The sequence below is a fragment of the Lutjanus erythropterus genome, chromosome 18, assembly GCF_056507025.1.
Source record: "Lutjanus erythropterus isolate fLutEry1 chromosome 18, fLutEry1.hap2, whole genome shotgun sequence".
Taxonomy (NCBI): domain Eukaryota; kingdom Metazoa; phylum Chordata; class Actinopteri; order Lutjaniformes; family Lutjanidae; genus Lutjanus; species Lutjanus erythropterus.
Window position 1 is genome coordinate 9,029,017 of NC_139334.1, and position 12,480 is coordinate 9,041,496.

A 12,480-nucleotide genomic window follows, 5' to 3' on the forward strand; every position below is an offset into this window, starting at 1 on the left:
GATAGTAAAATAAAATGTAAAAAAAAAAAAGATTAAATGTGTAAAAATGAAAATGAAAAATAAAAAGAAGAATGAATACATCAGGTCTTAGTCACTGGGTTTCTGCAAGTCCTTAAAAAGTCCTAAAAAGTCTAAAATCCAATAATCTGAAATTTTAGGCCTCAAACCATCTTATGTCTTAAATACAATTTTGAAAGCTATTAAAGGGAAAGTTCACCCAAAAATAAAAAAATCAGTCATTATCTACTCACCCTCATGCCAAATGAAGATCAGCACTGCTGGAGTTTCAGAGGAAAACAATGGAAAATGAATGGTGACCAGTTTTGTAATGTATAAATACTCACTATAGATCCTTAGCTTGGGCCCAGTCCACTTCTTAGTGCACACTATCTGAACTGGGTGTGACGTGTCCGAATCCCATGTTGGGCCTTTAGGGGACTTGGATTACACTAGATAAACAGTATGGAGGTACTTTAAGTTTTTTGTTGTTGTTTTTTTTTTCAGTTTGAGAACTGATCACCATTCACTTACAATGAAACTTGATTGGAATATGAAATTAAAATTACTTTGGCAAAGTTGCACTGACAGTTTGCATCTGTTCCAACATTTCTATGCAACAACCCTACTGAGTTTTGCTGATTTTTTTTCTCCCTACCGTGCTGATGTCTGTTTTTTTTTTTAAATTATTATTATTTAGCGATAATGCTCCATTAATAAAGCCAACAAGTGTTTCTTAAATGAGGATAAGTTGCTTCTCTGCTGAGCCATCATGAATAGGCCGGTATTAACTAACTTTTAAGACTGCTAGTAAACAATGAAAAGTTTTGTTTGCCATTTTGCTATCCAGCAACCAGTGTCACTTTTTTAAAGGAGTACAGAGCAGTGGAAAGTTGAGTCTTTTATACTTATGGTATATTCCATTTCAACTGGGAGGTCGGAATTTCTGAGTTCTCAGTTGGAAATTTCAGCTTAACCTAAATCAAATTTACTGAACAGAGATTATTTTTTAACATTTCTATTTAATAATTGCATCGCACAATAACCCTGTGCCATTGAATTAAATGTTCATGGTGAATGTGAATAAATGAATTTACTTTACAAGTAATTCTGTGCCCATAAGGACATGAAATAAATCTGAAATGGAGCTCATAATGGTTTTAAAACGGTCTTAAAAAGTCTTAAATTTAATTTGATGGATCCTGCAGAAACCCTGTATCAGGTATTATCAAGTCAATTTGTTTATATACAGTCAGATCATAACAGAAGTTATCTCAGGACACTTTTCATACAGAACAGGCCTAGACTGTGTTATTTATAATATTATTTACAGAGACCCAACAATTCCCACCAAGAGCAAGCACTAAATATACAAATTAAACAACGCAACACAAATAATACAAATTAAACAACGCAAAAATACCCAAATCCCAATGACTCCTCATAATTAATATAATGCAGTTTGCAGTGATACAATGAAGTTAATAAATAGTTTATATATTTCTATTTCAGAGAATAGTTTCAACATAATGGCATGCCTTCATGCCTCTTATCACTCGGGTAGCCATGAGCTCATTTCTTGTTAGCCAGTTTAGGCTCCCCGCACAGTGGATACTGCTCTCTGTAGGCACAAGGTAATTATCTGCAGGCACGCAAAGCGCTAGCTGGCTAGCTCCCCCCCCCCAACCCCCACGCCCCTAACCCCCCAACACTGTACATATGTGAGAGACAAGCCTTGATTTTTTTTCCCACCTTCTTCATTCCATATGACAGCAACATCAGTCATAAAAGGTCATATCTTTCTTCTTAAACATTTACACTCTGTATTTCAGTCAGTGTATGACAGCAGCTTTGATTCAGGAGCTATGTGATATATTCTGAATGAATCACAACCCTCTCTGAAAAGTTTCACAATGAGTCAGAGACGGTCTCTGTTGAAACACAGAGTCATCAGCACAATGAGTTCAAATGAGTTCCAGAAGAAAACTCTGTCAGTGCTCCACTCATTTGAATAATTTTCTCAATGAAGTTAATCCAGATTAGACATTTCAGGTCAGGGTAGTCATTCAGTCAGCAGCAGCTCATTGTTGTCGACTTGACGACGAGAAATGAAATGCTGCCCTCTTGTGTCAAAATAATCTCACAACTCTTTCTATACTCGTCTGAAACACATGTACAGTACAAACACTTCAATTATATGGAGATGTGAGAACTGTGTTGGAGGTGGCTGAACTGCTGCTGCTGCTGCTGGATGTTTTTTCGTCTCCGACAACTTTGCTGGAATTGTAATAGTAGATGAACAGGAGGAAACCTGCAAAAATTGGGTAGATGGGTTATAATCTATTAGTTTTTAAAGAAATGTATGCTTTGTGAAAAGAAAATCAAAGTTTTTTGCTGCACTAACTTGAAATTTTGTTGCGCCAAACCTTTAAACTAGTTTAAAACTGGGAAAGATTTTAGTCAAACCTCTCTTTAAACATCAGTTCAGTTTTTATTCTAAACAGAGAACAAATTTAATTCTGTTGCACCAGCAGTTTAAACTCCAATTTAAAATGTGAACGAGTGTTAACTTTAAACTCGAGGAGCATTAACTTTTAAAATGGCAGTGTTTGTGAGATGGATTGAGAAAAATTAAGTTCCTCATAAGGGACAGACAACCAAATTGAATTTTATGTTGCGTTTCTTAGTTGTTTCGGTCCTTTCATGTCCGTTTTTTAATCCTCTATTATTTGGCCAGAATGGTCCATTAATTGACGTTTTAGCCACTGTAGGTAACAAACAATGTCAAGTTTTGTTAACCTTTTAAATAGCTAGCAAATAATATAATTTCTTTGTTAAGGAATACAGAGCAGCCGAAAGTTAAAAGTTACTTCCCTTTTTATTACTTGGATCCCGACAGCACTTTTTTAAAAATGTTTTTTTCATTTTTCTAATTTGGGAAAGCAAGCACCTCCATACTGATTAAACTGTAATTAATATTGATTTACGTCAGTATATTTGGACATTTTGTTCAATTTTTAACTATCAAACAGTCACTTATTCCTACCTGCATAACATTTTACACTACCAAACATAATGCATCACAGAGTGCAGCATAGTTATGACTAACTTCTATTATTCCTACTTTTATTCTTATTTTCAGAATTTCTTGTATGTCACCTTTTTATTTTCAAAAAAACTTATTTGGTTGGTAAACTGAAATTAGTTTTAAATGGTGAAACGGAGCTCTTCTTAATTTTAAATCTGGATTTACTCATTTTAAACCTAGGTTTGCTTAACTCCAATTAAACTAATCTTAGATTTAATTGATCTTTGTTTGTGCAACCCGGTCTTTAAGTGCACTTCAAAGTGCTGTGTGTGAATTTAGAGTGTACCTTGAAAGGAGTTGAGGACTGTGAAGATATAGTAGGAGGGTATGCGCAGAGGTCCATGGCTGAAGAAGGCAAAAGCCCAGGTGAGGCCGAGCAGGAGGAACAGGCCGAGGATGGAGAAGGAGTTTGTCTTGATGGTGCTAACGTCCTTAGCTTTCTCTTCTGTGGGCTTTAACATAACAATCTGACGCACAGTGATGATGAATATGACAAAGGTGAAGATGAAAACTATGGCATAATAACCAATGTTCACCCCCTGGTGGATGATAGCATCTGGGATCCAGCACCTGAAAGTCAGGTATAAAGTCAGTTATTAACATGAAGCTATTTTTGTGAATAAGAAATGTGTTATCATCAGACTTGCAGTCAGTAAGAGTCACTTACATTTTTGCTGAATTCCCATCATCGGTGTAAATGACCAGGTAATTATATTTTTGTGAGGCCGCAAGCGCAACCACCACTATAGCTGGTGAGACTGAAGAGAAAGACAAATGTACGTGGTTTTACTATATATGAATACTATATACTATACTATACTATATACTATACTATACTATACTATACTATATGAATTTAAGCAGGATTATGTTGTTATGGTCAGTTCTCTCACCCCATCCTGTGATGTAAATCTTCATCATGTAATGTTTGATTTCAGTAGGGATCTTCCACAGACTGAAGTACAGGTGTAGAGCTTCTATGAAAAACCAGCTAAAAGTGGCCAACATGGTGTAGTGCATAGCTGCCGCTATCGCCACACATGCACCGAAGTTGTCAAGGTTGGCAATCACCTCATTTATCAGGAAGCACAAGTTCAGCATCAACATGGCACCAAAGAGGTTCATCAGGATCTTAGTTGCTTGGCTTGCTTTCCCTTTTCTGTGGAGTGAGTTAGTTTTGGGTCAGCAAAGGCCTCTAATATGGTAAGTTAGAATTAAAATCTTAAAAACGGGATTCCTTGCCTGATAAAACAATGCATGCAAAGACCAACTTTCAAGAAGAATATTGATATGCCACAGCCGATGGATGTGATGTAGGTCAGAGCTGTAAAATCTGACGCGCTTATGTTCTGAGTTGGAGGCGACTGGTGATAGAGAAGGACGTGTTAGATTATGTGTGGAACGTTGAAACTAGAATTACAAGTCATAATGTCATTATCTTACCATCAATACTGCAAAAAACGTTAGATGAGAGCAGTGGCATATGATGTCGTCATTGGTCTCATTTGTCAGACAGCCGTCCGTGATCCAGGTCGCTTCCTTTCCTACAAAGGTAGGAGATGCTACTGTACTTAAAGGGATAGTTCACCCCACAACCAAAAATATTTTACTATTTTTGATTTTGGAATGAAGTGTCCTTTTAAACAGGACGTCTTTTTCACATTAATGGCTGACGGAGGTGTGACAGAGCAAGTCATGTCACACAATGGACTCCATTTGTTAAAGGCAGCTTTAAAGAATATTTTACAGTACCTTTGCCATCCCATGACTTGCAAGAAGCAATTTTTCCATCCTGTATCAGAATAAAAAAGGAAAAATCAGTATACTCTTTCCATAACCAACTATTATTAACCCGTTACAATATTTTTGAGTTGTCATGTCTTTTACCTTGTTCACATTTTTGTAATGAATGTCTATGGTATTTGACAGATTGGATATTTGTGTTCCCATTTCAATTCCCATCACCTCATTGTTGAGCAAAGTACTGGTAGAATCACTCTGTTAAGAGAGAAAACTGTTTAAAGTTATGATAGGCACAGAATGTAGTGAATGTAATAATGTAATCCTTGTATTTAGTTATCAAAAAAAGAATGTGTTACAGCGTCAACTTTACCTTTACCTGATGCATGTTTGGGAAAAATAGAACTCCAGCAAATGAACCATTTCTTTCTAATGCTGTGGTGGTCGCCTCAGTGGGGATGTGTACCAGTCTAGAGAGGCCAGTCCCCAAATTATTACCAGAAAGAAACTACAAAAAATTAAAGAAGATTATCAGAAAAGCGGTGTGATTTAACTCTACTTAAAGGACCAGTGTGTAGAATTTAGTGGCATCATCAGTAAGGTTGTAGATCGCAAATAACTGAATGCCAGTCGCCTCATCCTCCTCTTTCAAGCGTGTAGGAGCATTGCTGGGAAACTCGCAAAAATCACATAAGGCCCTCTATACAGCCCATGACTGGTCTGTCCATTCAGGGTTACTGTAGAAACATAGAGGTTCAACATGGATGAGAGCAGCACATCTGGGTACTTTACCCTCGCGTCATGTCCCCAGCCTTTTTTGGGTGAAAACAGCCCCTCTAATTTGACCGGGAGTGAATGCAAAGTCAGAGATCTTCACCTATTTAACGACATAGATTAAGAATACTGTACCCCATATGTCATGCAACTACATGACATATGGGGAAAAAAAATTGATGAGTGTCCTTTCAGTTTGCCTTCATCAAAGCAGATGAACTGGATATATCCAACTTGACCCTCTTGAATTTTCAAGTACAGTATGTTTTACTTCTGTCACTGTATTATATATGTGTGGCGAAGGGGAACCACTGTCTCTATTTTAATTGAAGCTTGTGCTTAGTACAGCGACTGGGAGAAGTAGAAAACAGGTAAACTATGCACAGTTGGCACACATGGCATTTACTCTGTGACATCATTATCTTATCTATCTTATGTAGCAACACTGTTTGTGTATTTACTGGCTGTGTCCCACAAGTCACATATCTCTTCTTTTACTGTCCTTCCCTCTTCGGGGTTATAAAGATAAACATAGACTGCAATTTATTTTATTGTTTGATGTGCAAAGTGCAACACAGCAGCTTTCAGGCACAGTGCCACTAGTTTTTACCCATCAATGCCAACACTTGTCCAGTTGTTGTTTTCACCCAAAGACAGGCGTGCTTGTTCTCCAGACAGGGGTATGACGTATGGCTGCTCTCATGAATAGTGGCCTCTGTGACAGACCGGTGTTCTGTAGATATAAATGGCTTATTCAAATGTCATGAAAATACACCGGGCCTCTTGCAAGAACATTTTCATATTCGTATTTTAAAAGTGTCTTACTTTTTATAATATAATAGACTGTGTTACTGAAATAAATGAAAGATGGTTCAATACGAAAATCTCGCCACAATAAGCTGAGTGATGACTGCAAGTCTTATACACAGAAATGGACGAAAAAGACATGTCATAATAATTATAGATGATGTTGCATTGTCAAGCATTGCAACAGAGGATGTTCCCCTGGACGAAGCGACTTCAGTAGTAGACTAATTGCACATGACTCCTGTCATAGGCCTGGACCTCATAAATTGTGTTTGTATCTGTAAGAAAATTAAAAATATGACAAAACTGGTGAATGTGGGAAGTTCTCCTAAATCACTCGTACAAACCACTGACGAATAAATCTGTTCATATGAGTGATTCTTGCACGAGGCCCAGTGATTCTTATTTTTGTGTGATTATACACTAATGAATATAATATTCCATTTCTGCCACATTCTGTGAATAAAACATCCTAAATCTTACACACTAGACCGTTAATATTGTGTTTTAGTCTTATATCGTGATAAAATGCGTACAGAGACATCTCCACTGGTTGTTATGCCAACATTGATGTCAGTCTGATCTGTGTGAAAGAGTTTAGTGATCACTCCTTTTATATCGCCTATTGTGATGTGTGCTTCTTTGTCGTTTCCAAGCTTTTCCAGCAGGGGGGAGAGATTATTCATGATATTTCTGCAATGGAAACACAAATAATTTCCTCTTAGTTTTAATAATTTATTATTTTAGAGCACACTACAGTTGAAATGCCATGTTGCCAAGTGTGATACTTACACTGCGTTGTCTAGGCTGCTGCCATTGTAAAAGTTAGGTGGAATCAGAGAAATATTTCGTCGTGGCTTACATGACACACAAAATATTTCTTTTTCAGTGATTTTGTACCTTATTCCTGTTAAACCTGCATATCAAAACACACAGACATTAAAGAAACATTTGATTTTCATCACCATACTCTATCAAAATGGTCACCAAGATACACTTTAAAGGGGCAATTGGAGCCACAGACTGCATCCTATTTAACATACAGTCTATGGTTGACTGTTCCCAGACTTGAGGAAGCTCAGGCAGCCTGCAGGAACACTGCAGGATTGTAAGATGAGCGCAACATTGTAATATGACAATAACAAATGAGGACAAGTCCTACACTGTAAGTTGATCAGCTGTTTGGCTGTCAGTTGCCTGTCGATGTAAAGTTAAGCCCATTATCATGAAAACAAAGGCCCACTGCTCTGAAAATAAACAGTCTGAAGTCTGAATTAAGTTACTGCCTGCCAGACTCACATTAATATATTGCTCAGTTTAACTATTGTAAACATATACGCCTTATACGATTATTGACTTGTTGAGACTCATAAACAGATACGTACTCACTGAGCGAACATTCAGCATTGATTTGAACACATATCAATACAAATTACAGGCCGGATCAGAGAAGCAAGTATTTCAACATACAATGTCATTACACACATATATTACAGATTTCTCCTTGAAACTACTTGAAACTATAATAAACAAATGTAAATACCTGTGCAATTTTCTTCATGAATGCTCCTTCCACAGGTGTGGTTTTGGCTCAATCTAATATTCCTATTACCTTAAACACATTAAAACATTATATTATTACACATGTTAAAAGTGCTAGCACTGTTAATAAATGTTTGTGGATATAGAAAGTAGTGAGAGCTGTGGTGGATTTGTGATTTTACCTGTATTCAAGCACTTGTGAATGTTGAAAAGGAAATCTGCAACAGAGTGAAAGGCGTTTAAGATGACTGATTAATGGAGGAAACATTTACTGTATGTGTACCAAACTTTTTCATGCCAAAGACCCACACAATAGAACATCAGACTACAGCCCACCAATCTGAGAGGATTTTGTCTTAAAGGGATAATTCACCCAAAAATGAAACATTAGTTATTCACCCTCATGATGAATGAAGGTCAGATTTAGTTTTTCAGTCCGCAAAACACTGCTGGGGTTTCACAGGAAAACAGGAATGATGCAGTACGTCCCAAACAGTGAATACTGACCATTTTTTAAACATAAAAAACATAAAATGCCTCCATGCCTCCTAAAGCCTCAACATACCAAGCTGACTTGAATGACATCTATTTACACCATGTTTATAAGCCTAAATCTTCACAGCAGATTCTTAGCTTGGAGAGATGTTCACGTGCACATGCACACTGTCTGAACTGTTTGTGTGTAGTGTGACGGTGTGCATGCAAATGTACAGCACGTCGGAGCTTTTGGAGACTTGGATTACATCAGATGAGCAGTATGGAGGCATTTTATGTTCTTTCTTTCTTTCTTTCTTTCTTTCTTTCTTTCTTTCTTTCTTTCTTTCTTTCTTTCTTTTTGGTTGTTTTTTTCCATTTGAAAACTGGTCACCAATCACTTACACTGGAGATTCTTGACTTCTTGTAAAACTCCAGCAGTGTATTGTGGACTAAAAAATAAATTGAATTATTATTTTTTTAAATTTTCAGTTTATTTATTTATTTATTTATTTATTTATTTATCAAAACTTAAACTAAAAAGTTTTAATAGTCAATCAAAATGACCAACCCTATTTCCTCTCTTGTTGCTCCATCTTTCATTGAATGGGATAAAAGTTAAAATATTCTGTTCCTCCTTTCGCTGGGGACTCCCTATAACCCACTCAAGGGCCCATGCTGGTCCATGGACCCCAGTTTGAAAACCACTGTTGTGTGGGACTTTTGGAGCATTACTGTTTTGTTTCAGTAAAACACTTTTTGACCAATAGGGGGCAACATCTCACTGCTCTTGTGTGCAAATAAGCACTCTTTAATCAGGCCACTGGCACTCTGTGTGCAGCCTTACTTGCAATTACATTTTATTTTGCATGATTATCTCTCAACTTGAGCATGCAAACACAAGTTCAATAAAATGACTGGATTAAGTCCGGTCCAAATCTAGTTGTTCTTAAATTTTTACTTCACATTGCAAGGGGGTTGTCAGCATTACCTGATCCGGTGAAGTTTGATGGCATACAGTTATAGTCGTGATCTGGTACTTTTATCAGCACGATATCTTGCTTGGACAGAGTGGTGTCATTCAGAATTAGGGTGTGTTCGTTCTCTCTGTGTTTCTGTATTTGATAGGTACAGTCGAAATCTCCGCTGTGACAACAGCCTAAAAACACAAACCATAATACATTCAGTCATTAAAGTACCACGAGAACAAATTGAATAGTATGTCTTTTTTCCAGTGGGCTCAAATCATTATGTATGATTAGATTATTTTACCTGAATGTTCATTGTTTCCTGAGATATCAAAACAGAGTTTAGTTCCATTGACATCATTGTGATAGACAGCCTCTGAAATATGATGTGAAATATGGTTGAATGCTGTTTTACTGTTTTTATTACTGTTTTTTTTTTTAATTATTATTTTTCAGTTGCAGGCAATTATCTTTCTACAGTAATCTCAGGCTTACTTGATGGAAATTGACTTGGATATGGCTTTCTCACGCTGATGAACAGTATATTTTTTAGCTGGCAGGTCTCATTTGTGCCTGTAAAAATAATTACAAAATGACAAACATAAAATGAAATACTGTCTGTGGTAAGTTAGTGTTTAGTGTTACTCACCTAATGTCTGACATATGCCATTCTCAAAGAATATCCCAGACAGCAGGATTGCAGTCTCCACTAAAACAATCCAGCGATTCTGTCCATCCAGTGGTAACATCCTCAGCAGTGAAGATTATTTTTTCTGACCATAACCTAAAGATATACCTATTATCTAAGTGCCACCTTTACGTCCAGCAGTTTCCATTACCAGAGTGATGTGATGTTCCGTGTTGTCATTTTACTAAAAGACGTACCTCTGTTGTTATTGCTCTCTCATTTACCTTGCAAATAAAGCGCGTCAAACTCTTATAGCATGTCACGTCTGCTTTGCTAGAAAACAGTTGGCAGACTGCCACATTTAAGTATGGACCAGCGTACCTGAACACAGATGGTGCTGCAACCATCATCCGCATTTAGATATTTTTCAGGCACAGGCAGAAAAACTAAACTCAGTTTATATAAGAAAAAGACATTAAAACACCCACATATCCACAGATAAAAGCAGATTGATGACATGTCCGTACAAGGGCACATAGCCCTTTATAGAAAGCACATAAGCACAGACAAAAGTACATAGCAAGGCACATAATCAAAGACAACAGCACATAAGCACAATTAATGTTCCTGAGTTCTGTGGGTACAGTCTGATGTTGCCACATCTGACATTCAAATTAAGAAGTCTTCATGTAAACAGTTCATTAATTTGTTTATCGATTCATCTTCAGCTATGATAGCAGTGTGGTTCTATGAATGGCAATGTCTGTCTTTTGGACAGTTTGTCCAGACTGAAATATCTCAACAGCTATTGGATGGACTGCTGTCAACTTTTGTACAGACATTCATGGTCCCCGAAGGATGAATAAGTCTGGCACAGTGACGATCCACTCAGCCCACTTACACTCACATGCAGTTAAGAATTACAGGCCACAGGTGGTCCAGATTTGGTAGCCACATGTGGCCCATGACATCGCCATGTCTCAGGCAGCTGTGTGATTGAAGCTGACCCTATGCTGGAGGAGTTTTAGATGTTTTCTCTGTTTGGCAATGGTTTATTTTTTATTTTATTTTATTCATTTATTTACAATTACAACATTTACACAAGTTCAGTGTTTACTGAATGAGTTTCCTTTTTTAAGCTGTGGTTTATACATTACTATACATGCAGTTCTGACAGAGGAGGGGAGAAAGAAAGGATCACCACCTGTTTCCCCTAATTCTTTCCTGTATTTGGGCCAAATGTAAAGGGGCTGTGCAGACCATCAATGGACCAGACTAATTTTGCTATGGGTTAATGACTCTGGTGATCCCCTGACTTTAGCTCTCATAGTTGTGAGTGAATTGTTTCAGCCATTATTGGATGGATTGCCATAAAATTTGTTAAACACATTCTAGTCCCCCTTCAGGATAAATTGTAATAAATGTGTGGATCCCCTGATTTTTCACCCAACACCATCATCAGACCAACATTTCAGCTTCTTCAACTCTTTGGTTTATGACCAAATACCATAAAAACTAATGACATTCCCATCAGCCTCAACTCCACAGGGAATGTCTTTATGTGTGGGAATGTGTTTTTCTGCTAATTAGCAAAGGTTAGCATGCTAGCATACTGAACTATGGTGAATATAGTATAAACATTGTACGAGCATGTTGGTATTTTGTCATTGTGTGCATGTTAGCATGCTGGCATTAGTGTTTATCTCAAAACACAGTGCAATATGGCTATGTCTTTCTAGCAACATGGCTAGTCTTTTCACATCTGATCTGATTAGTTTTGTTTTCACATTGCAATTTTATGACTGCACTAAAGAGCTATATGTGACACTGAGCTATACATGAAATTGATTGGTCTGTAGACAGGAATGCATCTGTTGTCAATTCAATTTAATTCCTCTCTTTCTTTCTTTTGGAAAGCAAAAGTGTAGGAATTTTTGTGAGTTTGAATCTATTGAACTTTATAAAGTCGTCAGACCAAGCATCTGGACTTCTCCTCTCCTGCTCATTTTGTTTTGTTTCATTGTTTTTCCTTTTTTCAGTTCTGATCATAGCCTGCAAGAACTGCCTATAATTGATCCCAAAGTCTGAACCACCCAAAAACTTGCTTTCACACCAGAAACTAACTGAACCATTATCCAGACTGGGACCACTTCTGTCGGTCAGATCAAGGTCCAGCTGCTTTGTCTGGGACAGGTTTCACACCTGTAATTTTGATTTTCATAACAAACTGAGAAGTCCTAAATTCCAACCAAACGAGGTAGATGAGAAAGGGCCCTTGTTTTGTTCCTGTTTATTCCTTTTCAGATTCACAAAAGGAGCTGACACTAACTGTAGTCTGAGATAGAGTGGACAAAAACAGAATTGTCTGAACTCAGGATAATAAAAGCTGAGAAAACATCAAAGGAACAGTTCCACATTTTAGGAAGTACACTTACTCACTTTGTTGCTGAGAGTCAGATGAG

At 37.2% G+C, this 12,480-nt stretch overlaps 1 protein-coding gene across 1 annotated transcript; it reads right to left on the minus strand.

The window, feature by feature from the left end:
- Window positions 1–1,705: 1,705 nt before the first annotated feature.
- On the minus strand, window positions 1,706–10,259 carry LOC146310607 (adhesion G-protein coupled receptor G5-like). Its single transcript, XM_084742959.1, has 16 exons — window positions 10,040–10,259; window positions 9,869–9,963; window positions 9,414–9,606; window positions 8,131–8,166; window positions 7,938–8,018; window positions 7,307–7,322; window positions 6,943–7,099; window positions 5,205–5,333; window positions 4,973–5,083; window positions 4,838–4,877; window positions 4,529–4,629; window positions 4,328–4,449; window positions 3,979–4,244; window positions 3,753–3,843; window positions 3,372–3,655; window positions 1,706–2,308 (listed from the first exon to the last, which is right to left on the minus strand). The coding sequence occupies exons 1-16, from the start codon at window positions 10,137–10,139 to the stop codon at window positions 2,187–2,189; spliced, it is 1,944 nt and encodes a 647-aa protein (XP_084599085.1). The 5' UTR covers window positions 10,140–10,259; the 3' UTR covers window positions 1,706–2,186.
- Window positions 10,260–12,480: the final 2,221 nt, after the last annotated feature.

Excerpts from the sequence above, each read along its gene's own strand:
- LOC146310607 (XM_084742959.1), bottom strand. The coding sequence starts at position 10,139 with ATGTTACCACTGGATGGACAGAATCGCTGGATTGTTTTAGTGGAGACT. Across the intron at positions 5,084-5,204 it reads TTTTCCCAAACATGCATCAG|AGTGATTCTACCAGTACTTT; the intron begins GTAAAGGTAAAG and ends CTCTCTTAACAG. Across the intron at positions 4,450-4,528 it reads CGTTTTTTGCAGTATTGATG|TCGCCTCCAACTCAGAACAT; the intron begins GTAAGATAATGA and ends CTCTATCACCAG.